The sequence below is a fragment of the Charadrius vociferus genome, unplaced genomic scaffold (assembly GCF_000708025.1).
Source record: "Charadrius vociferus isolate BGI_N301 unplaced genomic scaffold, ASM70802v2 scaffold355, whole genome shotgun sequence".
In the NCBI taxonomy this organism is placed as follows: Eukaryota; Metazoa; Chordata; class Aves; order Charadriiformes; family Charadriidae; genus Charadrius; species Charadrius vociferus.
The window spans coordinates 658,959-681,887 of record NW_009648451.1 but is presented as its reverse complement, the minus strand read 5'-3'; the positions used below and the strand labels follow the sequence as shown (position 1 = coordinate 681,887).

General features: G+C 35.7%; 1 protein-coding gene across 1 annotated transcript in view; it reads left to right on the top strand.

Annotated features, from left to right (window-relative positions):
* Positions 1 to 22,929, top strand: part of KIAA0586 (KIAA0586 ortholog) — a 74,630-nt gene that overhangs the window by 8,437 nt on the left and 43,264 nt on the right. Inside the window, exons 10-21 of the mRNA XM_009885588.1 lie at positions 889 to 930; positions 2,477 to 2,703; positions 4,265 to 4,337; positions 4,660 to 4,920; positions 5,424 to 5,598; positions 10,887 to 11,075; positions 11,970 to 12,157; positions 13,426 to 13,533; positions 14,719 to 14,799; positions 20,725 to 20,921; positions 21,127 to 21,245; positions 21,822 to 22,006. Coding sequence (XP_009883890.1) covers positions 889 to 930; positions 2,477 to 2,703; positions 4,265 to 4,337; positions 4,660 to 4,920; positions 5,424 to 5,598; positions 10,887 to 11,075; positions 11,970 to 12,157; positions 13,426 to 13,533; positions 14,719 to 14,799; positions 20,725 to 20,921; positions 21,127 to 21,245; positions 21,822 to 22,006 — 1,845 coding nt within the window. The remainder of the gene's footprint in view (positions 1 to 888; positions 931 to 2,476; positions 2,704 to 4,264; positions 4,338 to 4,659; positions 4,921 to 5,423; positions 5,599 to 10,886; positions 11,076 to 11,969; positions 12,158 to 13,425; positions 13,534 to 14,718; positions 14,800 to 20,724; positions 20,922 to 21,126; positions 21,246 to 21,821; positions 22,007 to 22,929) is intronic.

The window sequence follows — 22,929 nt, the reverse complement described above, 5'->3', positions numbered from 1 at the left end:
TGAAAATTGAGGCTTTTATCTATTTGTTACCTTGCTTCCACATGGAACCAGGTTATACCTGATCATTTAGCCTGTCGTCTGTGGTCCACTCGGTTCTTGTAAATGTAAGCTGTGGGAAAGACAGGCTTGAATACCCACAGATATGTGAATTATCTTGGGATGTAACAGATTTGATTCTATTGTTTTGTTTCTGTGGTTGAAGGTTTCAGCTAGTGTATTTCCCTAAAAATACTGTGTATTATATGCCAGCTATTTGTTACTGTATCTTTAGAAAACATAGCTTCATCTGTTATAGCTGAATCATTGTTTTGTAGATTTTGTAAGATATTAGTGGACTGTACATTCAACTCTTCTTACTAGTAAGAGAACCGATGTCACGTGCCCTGTTTATAATGTGAATACTTGCCTACCACTATTGCTAAAAACTTACATTGAATAATGTACCTTAATATAGGTAGCACAGAACAGGATGGGATGGGAGGAGGAATGGCAGGTGAGAAAGACGTAGTCAACGTAAATGGATTCAAATACCTTCTTTCTTATGAAAAAGAATAGGAAGACAGGGATGATGACTTCAGCAAATGTGGAGTTGAGTCAATTAGATACTTCACTATTGACTTCTCGTTATTGGGAGTTAAGTAGAGTGAGAAAGTAAATGCTTGGGATAAATGACCACTAGCTTTTGTCATACAAGCAAATGAAAGGCCTGAATTAACTGAGATAGGTTGAGATGGAACAGAAGGTGGTGCTCTAATCCAAAAGAAGTGTGCAGTGAGATTTAGTAGTTCATAAGGAATTCATTGTGCTCATTTAAATTGATCAAATATCTACTCTAGATTTTACCTTGACTTTAAATAAGTTTTAACAGCTTGTCTTCTGTCTTTTTAGGAAGCAAATTTGTGGAAATCAGACATGAATGATATTATTAAGGTAAACCTTGAATTTTTAAATATTTTTTTTAAATACTGTGATACTGAAACAGTTTTGAATATGCTTGCAATGAGATGATATTACAATAACTATTGCATATGTGTATTTTTTTGAAAAAGTTGCTATTATGTACAGATTACATTAAGATTTCACTTGTTTGACTTGTCTTACTCGATCTTAGTAAGCTATCTTGAGGGAATAATACAAATGTCTGGCAGAAAGCTGCTGCCTTCAAATGGGTGTGGTGTGGACTGCTAATGCAATTACCATTTCATGACCTGAGTCTAATTGGCAAGCCCACATGTTGTGGTGGAACATGTATCTGTAGTGCTTACATTTTCTCACACATTTCACCTTTCTTACTGAGGTAGTATTTGTCAAAAAGTTTCATTTTAAAATGAAAATCTGTATAAAATTGCTAAATAATTTGGTATATTGTTCTTTTCTCACCAGACAAAACTAAAATCATGGCATCAGTGTGTTGATTTCAGTTTTGTTATGTCCATTGTGCTTTGGCAGTACACCTGATAGAACATAAACTTTTGTTTAATTTTGATTTGATAAGAGAGTAGCATTAAAGCCAAAACTGATTTTTTGATCTGAGATTTTTTTCTCTTCATTCAGTTAATGCTTTCAGAGTCTACTCAAGTTTGGATTTTTTGTTTTTATTTTGGGGTTTTTCTTTACATATTTTTATCACTTATAAATATTATTTTTTTTTCTTTCTGGAAAATGAAGCGCTCTCTTTGGGTTTGAAACTGTTTCATCGGGAGTTTGAGAATGAATGTAAGAACTATAGCTGTATGGCTCCTTGTTTCCCATGTACTTGTCCCTTCCTTTGCTATTTAGCAGCTAATATATGCTCGATTTTTATCTCTGTAAAAGGGTTCTGCAAAGTTAAAGGCTAATAGTTACTTCATTGTTCCTTATAAAAAGTAAAAATGAGCAAAAGTGGGAGAGGATCATGGTGCTGTTGAGGGGTTAATTTTGTTATTGTTAAAATTTACATATATTGCCTGGTGTTTCTTGGGATAGGTTGATGCCAAATCATAGAATTATAGAATAGTGTGGGTTGGAAGGGACCTTTAAAGGTCATCTAGTCCAACCTCCCCTGCAATGAGCAGGGATATCTTCAACTAGACAGGTTGCTTTGATAAGTGCATATATTTAGAGGACTTTGGTTTTTATTATGGTTTTAATTACACTTAAATACTGTTACATGGAGAGATTCACACGTAATACCTACTTATTGTGTTTAATGGCCATTTTTTTCACAGGCTTATTTGTATCATTAGCATTGCTTCTAATACATGATGTTACTTAGCATTTGGGAGCTTTTGGATGTCTTTCTATTTTCTTAACTTTTAAATATATTTGCAACATACTGAATGTTCTTGAGTAATTGAAGTTGATGATAGTACACATGAATGGTATTTCATGTGATGGGCATTGATTTGATAATACATTAATTGGAATTCTGATCAGTGTGTAGAAAATTGAAATTATAGTCTCTGGTTAAAAGCTAGTGGTTCTGTTTTAATTTTAGTCAAAAAAACCTGCTGTTGCCTCTAGTCTTCCTGAACATCATCAGCTCAATAAACCATCTATCCTTCAAAATGTTAAAGTGCCAAAATCTGTACTGAGGGATGCTGAAAGGATTTTGAGAGGAGTTCAAAACAATAAAAAAGTTCTTGAAGAAAATTTGGAAGCTGTTATTCGTGCAAAAGATGGGGATGCCATGTATACTTTCATTAACGCCTTGACTACAAACAGGTTAGACCCTATTATTCAGTACTTTGTGCGTCTACTCATTGTATGTGCTCACCTTTTATCAACTTTCTTTCAATTTTTTTAAATTCTGTGCATTGAAGAACTAGTTCAGCTCCCTGGAAAAAGTATTTATTGATTCTTCTTTGCAATCATGAGATGATTCTGTTGAATGTCAAATGTTTTTTGACCATCCTGATGTGAATTGAATGTTTTGATGGATACCTGTTACTACTTAGTACGATCAATGCTCTAGGACTTAAATTTGAATTCTGAGACTATCATCTGGACAAACTGCTCTGCGGTCATGACAAAGGGGCATTTAGCTTTTTATAGACAAACTTGGCCTTAATAAGAATATTAAGCAGTAATTCCATAATTCTAAACAGAAGAGGCTTCATTAACCTGTAAATGTTACAGAATTAGTCATCCTACAGCAGCTAATCAACTTTTGAACTTTTGCTTAATTAGTTGAGTTAATGTTATGGTTTAACCCCAGCTGGTAGCTAGAACCATGCAGCCATTCACTTGCTTCCCCTCAGTCTGACTGGGGGAGAGAATCAGAAGAGTAAAAGTGAGGGGGGGAAAAAACCTCATGGGTTGAGATAAAGACAGTTTAATAGGTAGGGGAAAAGCCACACATGCAAGCAAAGCAAAACAAGGAATTCATTCACTGCTTCCCATCGGCAGGCAGGCGTTCACCCATCTCCAAGAACGCAGGGCATCACAGTTACTTGGGAAGACAAATGCCATAACTCCAAACCTCCCTTCTTCCTTGTTCCCCCAGCTTTATATACGGAGCATGGTGTCACAGGGTATGGAATATCCCTTTAGTCAGTTGGCATCAGCTGTCCCTGCTGTGTCTCCTCCCAACTTCTGTGCCCTCCCAGTCTGCTTGCTGGCAGGGTGGTGTCAGGAGCAGAAAAGGCCTTGAACTTAGCAACAACAGAAACCACCTGTGTGCTATCTAAAGTATTTCTCATCCCAAATCCAAAACATAGCACTTTACCAGCTGCTAATAAAAAAAGTTAACTCCATCCCAACTGAAGCTATGACAGTTAAATACTCCTGCTTGAATCATAATGAAAGTTTTCCTATTAAAATGCTCCTTGTGTTTTCCTGAGGAAGGTAACTATTCTCTCAGGTAAATATTTTTTTCAGTCATGATAGCTGCTATCCTCTTTTAGAGGAAGTAGTAATTCTTGTCGTCTGTTTTTTGTCATTTGAGTTGGAATGTTTTTTGCTGCCTTTTTTTTCTGCAGGTTTTTATCAAAATGGGAACTTATCAAAATGGCTGCCACTTATTCATAGATATATGTAATAATTATAACATATACAAACAGGGGCTGTGGTTTGCAGGTGGCATTATGTAGTAACAGATTTAGATTTGGATAACTTGGATAGCGTATGCTTAGTGCCTTTTGGAGACTGTAGGGGTATATAATCTTACTGTGTCTGTGTTCTGGGCTTCATTTTTTATAGATGTTTATAGGTCACTACTTTCCCAGGATCAAATCTGTGCAATTTAAGAAGCACTGACCTGAAATAGCTGCTTCTTCTATTTCAGAGATGCATTGGAAGAGATTCGTATCAGAAAGACTGTGGATGAGTGGATTAAGGCAATCAGTGTAGAAATCCAGGTATGGTTGGAAAAAAAATGAGTTCAGGTTTTTGCATTATATTTTTCCAGCTTACATTGTTCTCTTATGTCAACAGTTAAACATGAATCACTCACAACTTGAGAACATGAGAAAATTGCTTATTATTACTAACATGTACTAGGCTATCATAAAATTTTTACCTCTGTTTTTAAACTTTCATTGCTTAATGAAAATCACTGGTCACAGTTGCTGGCTAACATGAAAAACAGGCCATTTCTCAGAACTTCAAAGTTATCCACACACTCTTCTGATAGCCTTGAAGATAAAATCTCCTTTTATTACGTTTATGTTTTATCTTCAGGCTGAAATGACAAGAAGTGATTTGGAACAAGTGAAATATGATCAAAAGGTCCCATGGATCAAGAAAGCCCAGAACATGAAGGCTATGAAGACCAATAAAGAAATTAAAGCAAAAACTCAGAAAATCCAAGGATGCTCGACAAAGAATCCTTTATCTGCAGCTAAGCCATTGCAGAAGCAAGCAGAAGATAGCATGAGCAAACAGAGGTTTAGAACTTACTTTTCTTCTGAAAGTTTGCAGAGGAAAGAAAAAAGGGCAGCTGTGAGTTCCCAAGTAATTGGTTTATTTTCTGCTAATGACTGCTATGCTTTAGATTGCAGTATTGATGTGAAAAATTGTTTGTATGTGTAACTGTAATAATTTTAAATGAAAGCGATAGCCCCATCCTGTGGACTTCTGTTGTCAGAATTGTCCTTGTTTTCATGTGCTGTAGAAGCCTAAGCTGAGTGTGTATAACAATGTAGAATTCATTGTCATGTTATCAATTTGTCTTACCTAGCAGCTGCTATTTTATTCAGCTGTTAGTAAGTTTCTTGTATGTATTTTGTATGCATAAGTTTTCATGTGTGCTTGCAATTTATACTGTTTGTTGCAGAACTCTGTACTTTTTTCCTCTAGACTTTTGCAACACTACTGATGTGTTCAAATTTTCAAACATGAAGAATTGTAAATGATTTTGGGGGGAGGGGGGCGGACTGTCAACTGTCATACATGAAGAATTGTAAACTACTCTTTTTTTCCTTTTTTTTCTGTGTGTGTGTCAGGGACTTGTGAATGGAAGTGCAGTGATACAAAACGAAGACTATCTATGTCAAGTTTATGGGAAGCCAGTTTACCAGGGACATCGTAGCACGCTTAAAAAAGCACCATATCTAAGATTCAACTATCCCTCTCCTAAATCTAAACTTCAAAGACCCAAGGTGATAGAGTGTGTTAGAGGTAAGTACTTCTTTCACGTGAACAAGGTGTTCTTTCCCAGATTTTATGTTAGGAATTCCTTGTATAAATTAAACTAATTGTAGTTCCCCTGCTCTTCAATTTAAAGTTTTAGCAACTGCAGTAGGTTTCCTAGAGAGCCCCACGCTTGCCAGCATTTAAGAGGCATTTGCAAACTGTCTTTCATACCATGCTTTAATGATTGGTCAGGCCTGAATTGGTCAGGTGACTTGACTAGATGATCATTGTAGGTCCCTTCCAACTGAACTATTCTAATCTAAAAGATGCTCTTTCAAAACTAAAAAATACCAGTAGGTTTTCAGATTTGCTTAGTGTGTGTCTCACTTATTTTAGGTTGTAAAATTAATACTTACTTCTAAATTTAATAAACATATTAGTATATATTTATTTTTGCCCAAGTCTTAAACAGCTTAATTGCTAGAAGTAATGATGCAAGCACCTGAAAGCTGAGTGTGTTGACAAACTAACTCAGCTTGTGATAAAGGTTGCTGAAAGATGTATTCTTCGTGTCAGGTTTATCCAGTCATGTCCCTTAAGTGATTGATTCATTCAGAATTAAGAAATTCACTGAGATTTGAAAAATTAAGGAAGTCTGATATTCCATTTCCCACTTTTAATACATGAATTGAAATATGAAAATTTAAATTTATAGGTGTGAAGAGGACATCCATTAACTTGAAAATATTGAAAAACATGTTAATCTGAAGCATTGGTTAATGCAAGTAACTTCTTTTGTTGGTTAGAAGCAAAGTATAACTCTCTTGTACAAGCTTGTTAAGGTTTTTTAATTGCTTGATAAAGGTCATTAGTTGATTAATAATGAATTCCATTCATTAGTTTTATAGGCAGAGTGTTAGGATCAGAAAAGTCTAATTCTCAAGCCTATTAAAAGTGTGTGAAAATAATAAAGTGAAACTATAAGTTATCTGACATAGGTAAGTGTAGATGAACTTTATCTTGAGTTAGTAGAAAGTAATATTTTAATTGGATCTCTTTTATTTCCTAGTTATCTTTTCAAAACTTAACTGATTCTTAATACAGAAACAAAGATTGATCATTAACTGATATGTTAGAAAAACTAATGTGTATCATCTTCTCACTGCAGGAGAGAGTGAGCAAATTACATTATAAAAGATAATGATGGAGAGAAAGAGTGTGTTAAGTGTAAATGCAGTTAATGTGATAGTGGGCACAATCAAGTTAATAGGATGAGCATCAATGGAAAAATATTATTTGGCTTCCCTCTACGCTTCTTGCACTTATGCTGTTGTTACCTATGCAGAGAAAATAGACTCGATGCAATCTTAACTGTCATGGTTAAAAAATGGTGTCCAGGTTTTTATAACTGTCAAAGTATTATATTCTGTATGAAATATGAGATTAACATGAGAAGGCAGTCACTTGATGAGACCATGTTTTTAGGTCTTTGACATGTGTCATATAAAACATATATGTGTCTCTGAAGACAAGCACTGCTGGGTTTTGATTTATGTTGGTTTTGACGTTATGATGTACATCCCTAGTGGCGAATCCTCAAAATAGTACAAGAATCTATTGTTAAGCTTAGCGTAGTCTTTATACAATTTCCTGGCACTTTTCTTACCTGTGCGCTGGAGCCCAGTTGTGATCCATGAAGAAAAAGTGTTATTGGTAGAAAGTATTTGCAATTCTCATAACCCTCCTGGAAAATGTGGGTTATAGTCTTGGCAAAAATCTTTAAGATTTTTCAAAAGGTGAGGACTTGATATATAAAAACTGCTGGTCTTGTTGCTTATATATTTTATTTGTCCTCTTTTGAAACACTTCTGCCTTTTTTTTTTTTTTTTTGGTGAAAAATGCTGGTATTATCATTTGAAGGACCAGCATCATTCTCTTTGACTACTGGCTATGCTGCACACCGATAATGTAGTTTATTCTATATGGATTTTTTTGAATAAAATTTGTGCTAATAAGCACTTACTGTAGCAATAACAGTGATACAGTGACCGCTAAGATTTGGACTGAGAACAGACAATTTAAAAATATTTAATCAGCAGTTCTGCTTTTGCTGAGTCCTAAATTACATTTTTCTTCTATATTTATTGGGCTCTTGTCCTTTATAGAAGGTCACAACCTTTTCAGGGAGGCCAATTTCATCATTCCAGAAATAATACCTTGTAATGAGGCAGAAAAAGTGCCCCCCTGCCTCCCAGTTTTCTACCGGTAACATGTTTAATTCAGTAGTGTCAGTGAAATGTAAAGGTAGAGGTTGCATGCAGTTGTAATAAGCTGCTCCTTTGGTTTAGCTCATTTTTTTGTTGGAGGCAAAGAGAAATGAAGGAGAAAACTGTGTGCAGGATCCATGCTGCCTTCAGAACTCCTGCATGTGACAAATGCAGTTTAAAAGCTATTTGCTTGAAAACAGAATGAACTCTGGATAGCCTTTACCCAAAGTGATTCTCTTCCAAGTCATTAAGTCATACTACAGCAGTACAGCAACATGTGTGTTTGCAATAATAAAGCCGCCATAAAATTTGTTTCTCGATTTCACATCAGACTGCAGTTACAGAAAGTTACGGTTTTGTTTCTGTCATGACAGTAAATAAAATAAGACACCCCCTTGTATTCTTATCTAAGGGAAGAAAGGAAGAATACGGATTTTTTTTGCCTGTCACTTAAAAGAATAGCACTCCAATGAATGTGTCCTATTTCCAAGTTCTCTGGTTTTAATGGCTTTAGACTGAGGTCAGCCTTTGTTTGATACTGCCATTACTTGTCTTTGACTCTTCTTTTAAAACAGTTGGTCAAGCTGCTTATTTTTTGTGCTTTCCTACATCTTGCCAATAAAATGGAAAAGTAATACTTCGTGTTTGTTTGCCTTATGAAGACAAAATAGTTAAATGTTTTTGAGGGCTGCTATTCTGAAAGATGCTGTTTATGGCAGGGAAGTATAAATAATAAAATTAGAAACAGATCTGTACTGCTCTGTAGTAGGAGTTTCATAAAAATGAAACAAAGTTGAAGGAGTACTACTTCTTTTTTTTCAAAGAAAAGAAAGAAATCTTGCTTGTATTAGGTATGGTTAGTTCTTTCCTTCACAGATCTGCACCCACAGATTCCCTTTCTGGCCTTGATGTACCAGGTGATAAAGGCTTAAAAATTATTGGAAGTCGTTGGCCTTGGGTTGATTGGCTGGAAAATCCAGACTTATTAAATGACTCTATTTTGTTAGAGCAGTCCACTGAGCTTGTTTTAAATTAGTGTTAGAATAAGGATGTTTATTTAAGACTGAAATGGCCATCTGGAGAGTCTCTTTTCAGTCATTTTATAACTTTCTCAACAGTTTTCTTTGCAAATAAACTGTAGTGACTAATGGTTGGTTTCTTCTGGGAAGTTAGAAAAAAAAATCCAACACTTTTATGAGTAAGAGAGCATTTCTTAAAAAAAAAAAAAGTTGGAGTTGCTTTCTTGCATAATTTGAACTGATAAATATATGTAAAACACAAGTTTTTTAAAGCTAAGTTTAATTAAATGTCTAGTTTCTGCCCAGTGCAAATAAACTTTTCAGGGGGAAATGAAAAGTTGAAAGCAATTAAAATGAGGTGCTGTGTGTATACAGTACTTAATCATTCTTACTGCGAGAACCTTGTTTTTACAAGTTGGCGGTATTACAGATATGTTGCCAATTTCTGCTTTTACTCAAAAGTTCAAGGCCAGGGGGGACTGTTAGATCATGTGGTATGTGACCTCTTCTAAATCACAAGCCACTGAACTGTATCTATTTATGTTGCTGAGTCCAGTAACTCTTCTTTCACTAAAGAACAATTTTTCTGGCTAACCTATCTTTGCAGAAAGGCACATGCTCATCATTTAAAGACAACAGAAATTCTGCCCTTAATTACTTCTTCCCAGGGCTAGATACCTTTATAGTGCAAAAGTAAATGGGACACTTCAAATTTATTATCTGAGTTATAGTGAGTTTTTGGCTTCGGTTTATAGCTACTTCAGTTTCCAGGTGATTTTCCTTAAAAAATGAGAGGTTTTTTAATGTCCAATCTATTTTAGTATTTACAGAGGTACAGAATTAGTAGTGAATGTGGTATTATCATATATGGAAGTAGTCTTCTGCTCCATCTCACTGACATCCTGTTGAGACATTAATTACATTTATCCCATTGACCACAGCATTGTATTGTGATTTGTCATTGCGTTCCTTATCCAGCATGACCTTGAGTCCTTTTTTGGAGACACTTCTTTCTGACCTATATTTTCTCATTGAAGAGTTATGACTTGCTGTTCTTGGTTCCAGGCTTATAACCCGTAATTTGTACGTACAAAAATACCACCTCTTGAGTGGATTGTCTTGCTTGTCTGCAGTTATTAAAAGTCACATTCTCAATCTTTATTATCCCTAAATTTTATAATTGTTGACTTTTATTCTTCAATTAATTAGGAAGCTACTAAATGTGAACAGAAATGTTGCCATGTGTTAACTGGCCATTAATACAGGAAGGGTGATGATTAGAAACATCAGAGGAGTAAGATAATGTTTTTCAGCTGTAGTGACGATAAGGAGTTGGTTACCAATGTGATTCTTTCCAGGTTCATTTTCTTAATGCCTACAAAATAGCAGTAGAAGCACTTCTATTTGATTCATGATTGTTGATTCCTTTTTTGTGGATGTTTTTATCTATTTAGATTAAAGTTAATAATTTCCCTAATAATACCCATTGTTTGCAAAGAATATAGGTTGAATAAGACCTTGCGTTACTGTATAGCGAGAAATGCAATATTACAATAAACGTTCTCCTCTGCTGTACGCTTAGCCATTGTTACATACAAATTATTTCAGGTTAGCTATTTAACAATACATTTTCAAAATTGGACCAAAAAGTCAGTGCCTCCTTGATGTTGCAAGTCAAGACTTAAGGGTATTAGTTCTAATGCTGTATTTCAAACCTTGATCATGGTTTTCTTCTTAGCTGATAAATCACACGTTTCATTCCAACCTACTGCCATCCTTGTGTCCTTTTCTTCGTGTTTCTGTGCCTTTATTTGCTAGATTCAGATGCTGAAAAATTGTAATTTTAATTACTTCATAGATGCCTCAATATCGACAGCAAACATAGCACTTTTAGATTCTGCCCTTCCTGTCTCCCTCCCTCATTCCCTCCATCCTACAGCAAAAATTTGTAATTGTTTCAGTAGAAGGGCTTAAATTAGGAGTGTATGTGATGTTACTGGGTATGTTTATGTCTTGATGACATGCAGTTTATCTGCTTTTGTTTCAGGTACAAAGGTAAAGTCAGCAAGAACACAGACTTGTTCTCGCACACAGAAGGTGGTAACCAGCCCTGGGAAACGTCATCCTTTATACGCACTTGCCCAAGAAAATCAGTATCTCTTTAGTCCAAGTAGAGATGTGCCTGCTGTCTGTGGTCCACTTGAAGGTCATCTAATTCCTATGGCTATTCCACTAGGTAGGAGCAAATAACCTGTAGAAGGATGTGTGAAAGATAACACCTGCTAATTCATGGAAATACAGCTTACATCTTAAGTCAGTGATCTGTCCTGGCCCATGAGATTTGCAGCTGCCTTTCTTGTGGGAAATCTAATGGGGGAACAGTATAAAATGTTCTGGTTCTCCTTATTCTTCATGCTGGATGTCTGGTGACACCCTGAGAGCAACTGTTTGCTTAGCTGTACATGCTGTCTGTGGTACACTTTACATTTCTAGGGTTTTTGTTCTGACTTTAAGTTTGGTATCCATGTAAGCAGGAACTGAATCATTGGCCCTTGAATTCAACATTTGTGATGACTTCAGCCTAACAACTTCCGTAGGATTGTGCCAAACACTAAGGTCATTGTCATGGCCTGTGTATTTTGGGACCTTCAACAGAACTTTTACATAGGCCTTGTGTTGGGAAGGGTTAATATTATATTGGCATTTAAAGAATATAATTATTAAAAGGAAAGGGTGTCTCAAACAAAAATTTGTAGGATGATATACTAAGTGCAATAGTATTTTGAATATGGCTAAGAAAATGCGAGAGGGGGAAGCACATAGGTTTTGAACGGCAAATGCAATGTAGTTGTTCTGTTTTTCAGCAGTAGGTGTCACTGTGGTCAAGAAAAGCGAATAATTTCAAAAGTTGGCAGTGTTGAGTTTACGGTTCCTGCTGGGAAAGCCTTAAAATTACCTAGTGAAGCGTTAATAGGGAACTTTTTAATTGGTCTGTAATTGCGCAGTCTGTCTCATGTGAAAAACAGATATCCAGAATTTGATTTTAATTAATTTATTAGTTTACTGACTTCAGAGATTTATATATACATCTTTAATTATTATATATATATTATTTTTAAACTGTTCTTAGGTCAAACCCAAATTAGCGACATCTCACTGCAGGCTGCTGGAGTAATTATAGGTAAACCACACCCTGTTACAGTTACAACCTCTCTTCCTCAAGTGCCACCAAAACTACCGGTTGAGGTAAAAAAAACAAACATAGCTGTAATAGAGATGAGATCAGAGAAGAAGGATCCACCTCAACTGTCTGTGCAGGTACATGTCAACAGTGATGATTATTTGTTTGTTTATTTTAATAAATGCTAACTAAAGACACTCTTAACCCTCAGTAACTTACTTTGACATCAGTGGATGGTTTTCAGTAAGTGTTAGAAACGTATAGACTGGAGGGAACAGAAAGTTGTCATGCTATTCTAATATTTTTATTCATATTTCAATTATCTTTATTTAACCAAAACAGAAAATTATCTTTTCTGTAAGTCACCTACGCAGGGTGTTTGTAAAATGGTTCTATGTCAGATTTTCTTTTTTTTAAATGAGATTTTTGAGCCAAAACAAACTTTGAATAAAAATATTAAAATAAATGACAGTTTTTCTGGGTGAATGCTTTAGCCTTTAAGATTTCTGTTTCAAGCATGATAGTCAACCCAAGAAGTTCACTCCTGATTAATGTACTATTGCAGTCCTTACCTAGTGGGTTGCGGTTTTTTTAATTTTTTGCATGAGTCTGTTGTCAAGGAAGTTAATGTTTCTTACATGTTCATTATTTTGGATTCAAATTGTTGAGAATATACACTCCTACACACACCTTTCAGATACAAATGATTCGTGGGACTCAAAGTTAAATAGAGGTAGAGTATGTGGCTTGTTCCCTTGCTGTATCACTGTTTTCCACCCACATGCATTTTGCCGTTATTTCATGCAGTGCTTAGATGTTTAATGTGATTTTTTTTTTTATTATTTTTTCCCCGAAGAATTAAGCAAGCATTTAAATCTTTGTTCTTACAAAAAAAACAAAACAAAAAAAAACCACCCCACAAACGAAAAAATCCAAAAGTGTTTTGATGCTGTAATGGAAATGCCTTTACTACAAACTATATTGTAATACAGTTATGTCTTTATTTTACCCTGCCGGATGTATGACAACATGAAACCAATAACCAGCCTACCCAGTGGCTTGTAGGCCAACTTAGTGTAAATGAATTGCAAGTCAAACACACATCTGCTATATGAATAGTTATGGGTATAATCACCTTTTGTCACATGGAAGACAAAGTGCCAGCAAATTAGAGCACAGGAAAAATCAGGTACTGCAAAAAAAGAGGTCAATATTTCTGGGGTTAGGTGTTGTATGTTACGGTACTTTGTTTTTCAGAACCAAGTTATTACCAGATACAGGTATGAGAAAAGGAGGAAACTGAAATTTAGTGGCTCAGTAGCAAGTGGAAGAAAGAATCTAAAGTTCAATGACAGCAGCTGGGCTAATACATAGATTTTCAGATCGGTGCTTTTTTCTCTTCTAGGTGTTACCCAATGTAGATATTGACAGTATTTCCAGTGACAGTGTGAGTGTAAACCACGTTCTTCCAAGCTCTGAACCTGTACTTCCTCCTGTCAATGCTGTAATACAGGTATTGATTGTTGTAAATGTCTGTGAATTCAAATTTGTTAAAAAAGAAAATACGTTGAATGATTACAAAGTTACGTCATTACCTTGTTTTAGATAGAGAAATTAGTTCTAGGAAAAATGGAGTAATTATTCTGAATAACTTAAAGTACATGGTGTTTGTTTAAGAAAATGAAAAATTGCAGCAAGACACTGTTCTTCCAAGATTAAATAATCACTATAGTAAAACCCTAAGAAAAATGGTGTTTCTCTGTCCTGTTAAGGGTTGTAATCCCGTATTGGCCCATGTCTGTGTTATTTATACTGGCCTCAGTGTTCTGACATGAAGACTAAGGGTGTTCTTCATTTGTCTGTCTGCTCCTTAGCTGTACTTGAGTGGTTAGTGCCATGTATGTGTAGCCTGTTCACTGGTAGCTTGGTGTGTGTGGAGCTGGCCGGTCTACTCTATTCTCTTTCCATATTAACTTTCGGAAGTTTTTTTAATCTAATATAAGCAGTAATTAGTGTTTTTGTGCAACTAAAAGGTTAACTGCTGCATACTGAATGATGAGGTTGTAAACTACGATACATGTTTAGAGGATAGGTTATTGTTTCTTCCAGTGGACTTCTGTCTTGTCTGTTGCACAGGCTGGGCAGTGTGAGCGCATGGTGATGCAGTGATTATTTTTGTATAGTTATTGCACCTTCTGTTTTCCTTGTGTGTTAGCTGTATTCTGACTTGGAGTTAGGTCCTCCAGAGTCCTGTGGTCAAGTAGTCACTAAATAGACAGAGACCATAGACTAAAACAGTGGTCATTATTTAAAAATAATATTATTAAATAACACTGTAAAAATCGCACATACGTAAATTACTTAAGACACTTCTAGACTCTGGTGTGCTACGTTTTAAAATATTTTGTCTTACTGATCTTTTAATGAGAGTTACAGGTATTGCCTTAGAACTCTTAAGGTGAAATATTCCATTAGATTTGGAAACAGCAGGTTTCAGTTTTCAGCATACAAGAAAGAGTTCTAATAACTTCTTTTTATGCTATGCAAAGAATTCCTCCTAACTTTTAAGGTGGATAAAGCATTTTTTCTGGATTCATGCTATTGACAATGAGGGGTGATTCTTGTTATGAAGTTTTTCTGCTAATGCATTTTTCTGTGCAATATGAAATACCTAACAATTTCAGTCTGTCTTTGTAAGACTCCAGAAGATGTACACTGTGAGGAGGAAGACATAAAGCTTCTGGGAACTAATTTCATTGGTGTTACTGATGTCATACAGGTAATTATATTGCAAAGGTGTCCTTTCCTTTTAAATGCTTTTATATTTGTTTTATATTATTCTGTCATAACTGAAAACACAATGTATAAAATGATTTTGCTGTACTAGCAACTTTAAAAATACACATTGTGAGCAATAGTGAACAGTTTACAATGCTATAAACAATATTGGAAATTACTACATGTTGGTAAGTAAAGAACCTTTGATGTATTACAATAAAAAACTAAAATTAGCTTTTATTTGGATGTGTTAGAATCCACTAGAAATAAAAGTAGTGCTCTAAAATCAGTGGTGATTATAGCACTTAGATATCACAGTTTCAACATCTAAATGTAATGCAGATGTAAAATGTTGTAATATGATGTAATAAAATGCATATGTAATCTTACGGATTTTAAGTAAGGTGACTTATATTTTAAAATGTGAAAGTATTTTCTGAGTGTTCCCTTTTAGAAAATTTTAATATAGAACAATTTGTGTATGTTTTTAGGGTCCTAAAATGCTTTAGCAAAATATCTCATTTCAGTCCAAAATTATACAACTAAAATAAAAAAAAAAGGCAAGCAGTATGTGGAAGTATATGCGTACAACATGTACTATTCATCTCATGGATCCCACTAAGAGCTAACGATTTTCTTTTTTTTTTTTTTTTTTTTCTTGATGCCTAGCTAACGTGGGTCTGTGCATGTTTAACATTTTTTGTTACTGGGTTGTGATAACATGGGTTTATTGGAGATACTTTTTTTACAGGTTTTTTTATGTAGCAAAGTCCTTTGCTGACCTTTGTCAGAGTTGGGGCTGACAAATGCCTAAGGTTGGTGATCCAGTGAAATCAGTAAGATTTCACTTCTCCAGATTGAGTGCACAAGCAGAAACTCAGTGGTAGCTGGGAAAGGCTGCCTCTGAAGAAAGCAAGATGCTGCCACCCAGCTGTTGTGTAGTATCTTACCTCTGGAAGATGGCAGCTTCTACCTCCTGCTGTATTTAGGACTCAGTAAATACCAGGAGCTTGGAATTGTTGTTAGCTAGTATTTTTCTTGAAGTGCTTTTTCCACAAGCTTCTTCCCAGTGAGTTACAATCGCTGTGGGCATATCAAAATCTACCCAAAAATGTATTCTTTTTACCTGTTCTATGTCCTCCTGATCCCTGGATTAGAGTATGCATTAAATATTAACTCTATAGCCTACAGATCAGTATGGTGGATTTCTTTTTAAAATGAATTCATCATTTAACACTATCAGTTAGTTAAAACAGTCCTAAAGAGGTGGTTTACCTATCAAAAGTGGGGAAATTCATTTTTAGTTGCAAACTTACCTTATGTTATTGGAGCAGAGGAGTTAAATCCGTTTGGACAACTTTTTTCTGTTTGCACAAAAAAGCTTTATTTTTATAAAAATAAATAAGAAAGCAATTTAAGAAATCGGTTTATGAACTAACAAAAAAATGCTGCAATGTTATTTTTTATATGTGAATAATAGTTATTCATCTTTTCTTTTTTCATTTTTCTCCTGGATTGCTTTTATCTTTTCTTTTTGGCAATGGGATATGCTTTAACCACAATACCAAAAATGTTCCAAGTGAAACACATGTTTGGCCTATGACCACACAGACAATGTTCTTAAAAATGTGCAAGACAAACACAACGTGAAAGCATAAAATCAACCTCTGGAGTGGCAGGGGTATTTAAGACATCAAAAGAAAGCAATGTTATTGTTATAACAGAAGCTTCAGATCTATGAAAAAATGTGCATAAAATGCTGTACAGGCAAATAGCTTATTGTTGTCTTCCCCCCACACCCCGTTTATGATGAAAACTTTATTCAGTTAAAACTGAAGAGGATAAGTATTTGTGTGAAATATCCTTTTTTTTTATTATTGTTTTCTTCTTTAATTTTTTTTTTTCCTTCCCTGGTGCATATTGCAAAAAAAAAAAAGGCTTCAGGACTCTGGCCCGGGCATTTCCGTTTCCTAGGATTTGCTTTACCTTTTCTACTAGAAGATACATATTTAATAGATACTTAGGAGTTGAGATGCTAGTTGTTAGCTTTGGTAGCCCAACAGAGGCAAGGCTGCCACAGCTGCCTGCTCCTAGGTCCAGCCGGCAGTGACGCTGAGCATGGGTACCCAGTAGGCATACACACAAACACATGTATGCAATACACATACACACACGTGTACGTGAGTGGCTGCACAGATCAGCACTCAAACAGCACCAATGTGCTGATCCTGTTCCCCTCCCTGGCAGTTCAGGATGGAGGTCTGGGATATATGTGTGCTTCTGTATAAGTACATATATGTGTGTGTATGTTGGGAGGTTGGAACTCGATTATCTTCAAGGTCCTTTCCAACCTAAACCATTCTATGATTCTATGTACACTTGTATATACATAGGGATACATAAACACAGTGTGGATCCCTTCAGTATCTGGTGTCAAACAGTCTACCCAGGAGCTGGCTCTGGGTCCTTGCCCTCCCCTCTTCTGGCACCTGGACATGCAGTCCCCTGAAAGCCCCTTGCTCAGGAAAACAGTTGGAAATGGAGTTTAGGGAGGAGACGTGACTCACTGCACTGATCAGGCATAGGGCAAGGCCAGGCAAGTGTGGTGACCGGCCATGTGTTTACGTGCAGCCAGCCCCTTTTGTCTATTTTCCCACACCTGGGCCTGTCCAAACCACTTTGGTCCTTCCCTTTCCGCATCTCTGGTTTCTCCCTGTAAACACCACAGAAACAATGCACCATCCCAAAATACTGTTCCCTGCATCCCTTATTAAGTCATCCTGTCAAATGCACCTGCCTGGGCTTGACAAAGGTACTATGGAGAGTCTTTCCATGGGCTCATCTTGCTGGATTTCCCTCCTCGACACTGGGGCTGAAGCCCTCTCCTGTGATAGCCCCGGGAGTAGCTGGGTTGGGGTGCTCCCATATGTTGTCATTCCTCTGTGCTCCTTTGTGTGAGTGGAGACAAACCTTTTATCACCTAACCTAACAGTAATTTGTTTTAATAGCTTTGTAGATTAATGCAAGATGTCCCAAGTTGTAAAACACAAGCTCTGCCATAGGAAGAGGTGATGTACCTTGTTCTCCCATTGCAGCCTTGCCATCTAATGTTTAAAGACACAGAATTCCATCTTCCAAAATAGTTGAATTAGGTGCTTTATTTCACAACAAGAAAATTCACATGTGGAATAAAGCAGAAGAGGCTGTTACAGCTTTGATTTACACAGTTCCTTATTTTTGATCAATGGTTGCACCTACAACAGAGTAGGTTCAGACTTTCTGAACAGAAGAGGTTTTGTAAGACCAGCCATTGCGTGAACCTGCTTTATTCCAGTGAGAAACTTGCTCAGCTAATGTAAGCCCAGAACAGACTCTCAGATTTAATGTGTCTACTCTCCAAGTCTTAGGACCAGCCACATCCTGCAATACCTTTAACAAGTTTACTAGCATTTAAGATTAGAGACACTTTTTGCTCTCTCTGAACATACTCTAATTGCAAGGTGGGGACTTGTTTCTCAGAATTTTTGCTTCTGTTTTGAATACTGCTGCAAAATATATAACCTGCAGAGGTTAGAGTAAACATATTTTCCTCAGCCCTGATTTCCCATAATGTGGTCTTTGGGGCAGTGATTTTTTCATGTGCATAACTCTTCAGACAAAAGGTCACAGGTGGCACCTGCAATGCAGCCTGACCTTGCCTGTGAAAATTGCTTTAGAAATCTGTCAAGAAGAAATCAATGACTAAGTTTTAGATGGCTTTAATAAAAGACTATGCATGTACATTTTTGGTAATGGAACAAAATTAATCTATACCGCCTAATCATGTCAAACATTCTTTTAATTATCTGAGTGTAATTTGGGAAATAAAATTTCAGTTTGATGCTTTGTAATAAAGTACAATGATTAATATTCCAATCATATCTGAAAGACTTTCTAATTTATGCCATATTTTGTTTGGGAGTCATGATAGATATTTTCAACAGTCTCCAGGGAGGTAAAATGCAGAATTGAGTGCAGATTATTCAGGATTGGTCTACAAGTGATATATGTGCAAGTTCAATCTGTATAATTAAATACTGACTATTATATTATTGTTTTATTTCAGCAGAGACAATATATCACCCCAAAATGAAAATAATTTTATTTGTGCACTATTAAATATAAAGTATTTTTGCACATAATTTAGAAATGCAGGAGAACTGCAAAAGTTTGTCAGAAGTTACTAAATATATGTAAGATTTATTGTATGTACTTGGTTTCTTTAATCCAGATGTTTGTATTTTGCATACTTTCAGAAAATATATTAAATAGGCAGCATCAAAGAAAATTTATGGAGTAATGCAGTCAGTAGAAAATGCATAATGAAGCACTGGACAAAGACATCTTTACATTTGCTGTCAGAATGAATTATGGTTACGAATACATATATCCTAACAGAATGAACTGCTTAGCAGCTTGTAAGGCATCCAGTGCCATTCCGAGTGTAACTTTCCTGTCTTATGTCTATGCCTAGAATGGTTTAGAGATCTTTGTCACCCAAATATATATATTCTGTTTTGCCTGCTTTGTAAGTTACAACTTTTCTTTGAAGAATTGTTATTATTTAAAGATCCAGAAAGATCCTGCTCCCCAGTAGCTATTTGTTGTAATATACATTACGGACCTATGTGAATTTTCAGTTTTAAAGTATATTAGGTAGGAGAGAAGTATTAATGCTTGGGGAAGGAGACAGGAAAAATGTTAGTCATCTTTTTTTTTTTTGCCTTGTTTGTTCTTGGTGGTTTTAGTGATTTGTTTATTCATAGAAAATATATAGCTTTTTTTATTTTATGGGTTAAAAGTAAATTTAATTTACATAAGGGAAAAAAGGCTTTTTTTTCTCCTTCCACTGTATTGGAGATTAGTCTTAGTAAACATAGATTTACAGTGAGCTCTTCTCTGCAACATCGCATGCTTCTCACTGGTAATTTAGGACTCAGCTCTTCATTTCTTTTTGGCATGCCAAATTTTCTTCTCATCATGTTACTATTTGAGACATTTGTTTTTAATATTATGAGTGAAGGATGCATGTTCTCATCCATCAGGAGACATTTCTGAAGTGTTACATTATGATATGATGGGTTGGTGACTGCTTTTGGGGAATTAATGCTGTGTATGTGATCAGGGGGGAAAAGGAGAGTGGCATCTTTGGAAACAGTCAAACATTATAGCACACACTGAGTCGCTTCCATAACTACTTTGAATTTAACCTTAATGTGCTACTTCTCAGTGTCTGTGAGGATCTTGTGAATTGGTTACCCAGAAACACCTTTTAACTTTCAGCAGCTGAAGTTAGTGAAAGTGTAAACATACATGTAAAATATGTGTAAACTATTAATGTCTAGTCTTCAGTGCTGGCAACTTTATTAGAATTTTGACTGGCTGCATGCTCATTAACTTTTGAGAATGTGTCCTTTCAGACAGGAGACTTTAAAGTAAAAGTTTAATTTCTAAAAAAAAAAAAACCCCAACAAACAAAAAACAAACTAAACCCAACAAGTAACTGTAGAAAGTTTCCTAACCCTTTTTTTTTTTTAAAGGAGGAACATTTCTGGAGTATATATTAAAAAGAACTGACTTATGTCACAAGTAAATTTCTCAAGTATTAGCATTACCATTGGCTCCCTGCCCTGTGCAGCACAGGCAGGAAATATGAGCCAAATCATGTTTTACTTAGCAGTTCCTATAGCCTCATACCTCCACAGATTTATGATTTGCTAAGTTTAGAATTGTATCAATTAACTACAACATACTAAGAAGGGAGAATGTGGTTTGTATGCCGTGGCACATCTACAAATGTTTCTCAAAGAAAAAAAATCTGACAGTTACCTCAATGACATTGCCCTCCAGAAACTTACCACAACTTAATTTACTGCTTATTTATTAGGATCAGGAAGAAGAGAGGGATGAAATTGCAGAATTCTCTGAGCCTCTTCTGGAGCTTAATGGACAGTTTAAAGTTGCCTCACCAAAATACAATGGTCCTTTGTTTCCGCCAGTGGCTTCTGCTCCTCAGCAGTCCTCTGATGTTTTGGATGAACTGATTCAAAGGAGAGAAACTATAGAAAACAGGTTGATAAATTGGTGAGTTGCAATATAACAAAGGGGCAAGAGAATATAAATGGAAGAAGGAGTGACTCCATAAGAGTACCTTCCCTTTCTTCTCCTTCTCTCCCTTCTCTTTTCTTTCCTTTGAGCTGCAGCCTTGCATTTTATGTCAAGAATGCTCTTTTGAATGCTTCTAGGTGTCTTGGTGTTTGCTGATAGTAAAAGAGGTTTTATTCTGCAGGGTGGAACAAGAAATAATGGCAAAAATTATTAGTGGGATGTACCCAGTTCAGAAAGAAACAGTGCCCAATGTTAGCACCTTAGAGAGTGAAGACAGTGAGACTGCAACCTCTGACATTGGTAAGTAGGAGTTACTGTTCTCAGCAGATGGCTTATCTCAATTTTTGGCTAATTTTAACAAGCTGTGTTGGTAGCTGTTGCCTGAGCCTAAGAGTGGATAAGGCTGAACTGACGAAACTACAAAATGAAAAAGTGCATGCTTTAATTTATGTTGAGACAGCACAAGCATTGTAAGGCTATTGAAATAAATTATCTAAAAAAAAAAAAAAAAGAGCATATGAAACACACCACTGTACAAATAAACTTCTGTTATTGACCATCTAAATTGGATTTGGCATTTTGTCAACACTGTAATGTTTGTTTGCCTTTCTTTTGTTATTAGATATGTCAAAATTCCCTCCCTTATAAATGTGTGAGAATGGGAGACGTGCATTTCTCCTGTGATGCTGCTGCCTTTTTTTATGATCCTGAACTGCTTCTCTACTGTTGTTTATCTGTAAAATAAAATTTTTAAAAAATCACTTTTTTCAAAGGAATGTTTAAAAGTTCATGGAGAATAAAATGAGTGGCTGCAGTACAGTACGTGTATTTTAAGAAGTCAGACCTGGACGTGTTTTGTGTTTCTTCATTTTTCAGTTGAAGTTGCAGGTGCTGGAGGAGTTCAACTCTTCATCAATGCTGGCATGCCTGTGGACTCAGAAATGATAAGTCATTTTGTAAATGAAGCTCTCAGTGAGACAATTGCGACCATGCTGGGTAACAAGCAGGCTCAGAAAGCAGTTCCTGCTACAAACGTTCTTCCAAGTGCAACAACTATGATGGTAAGAGTCCATTTTATTTAAACTTCCCTGCTGAAGTTCTAAGGGATAATTTCCTCATGGCATGGTGGTTCAACTATGTGCAAGACAAACGACAGAAAAAACCTGATGAACTGAATGTGCGTGATTTGCATTTTTTTATTATTTCTTATTATATCCCAGCAAGCAGCAAGATTAAACCTGTTTCACTTTAAAAAAAAAAATAATTGAAAACTAAAACCAATTAATTCCTTGGTGCTGCATGCAACGTGCTATATTTATTTATTTAATTTAAGGCTGAGCACAAAACTGATTTCTAAGGGAAAGACTTCATACTTAATTTCATGTTGTCAAAAGATAGCTTGGGTTATTTTCAACAAAAATAGCTATGCTCCTTTCTTGCAAAGAAGTGAAATATGAAGAAACTAATTTCTTCATACAAGAAACAGAAGCTGAGAGCGATTTTATTTTTAGTCTTATGGGCTTGCAGCCGTTCTTTAATATCTGTAAAAATGAATATTAATTATTTCTAAGTTTTGAGTTCAGTAGTTTTCAGTAAATACTTAAATGATTAGTAGAGCTTTCTGTAATAAAGGATAATTTTCTCTGTTCCCTTTGATAATCAAATGACAGCTGGCTCTTATTTTGATAACAACATGGCTGTGCTACAGTCTGGTGTTGTATAATGTCTTTTGGACGAATGTGGAAATTGCTGCACTTAGAAATCTAACTATTCAAAGGTTTGTTGAAAGTGAGATCAATTATTCTATTCTGCTACGGTGCATATATACTGAAATACCACCTACTGCCTGCTGCAAGTGACTAACAGATTATTCTATAGTCAAAAGTAATCATTTCACTGCTGTAGGCTTAAATACAGCTATCCTGCATCTAAAGAGCTCTTCCCCACTCCATTACAGATTAAGGAGGGTATGATGTTAAAGAGG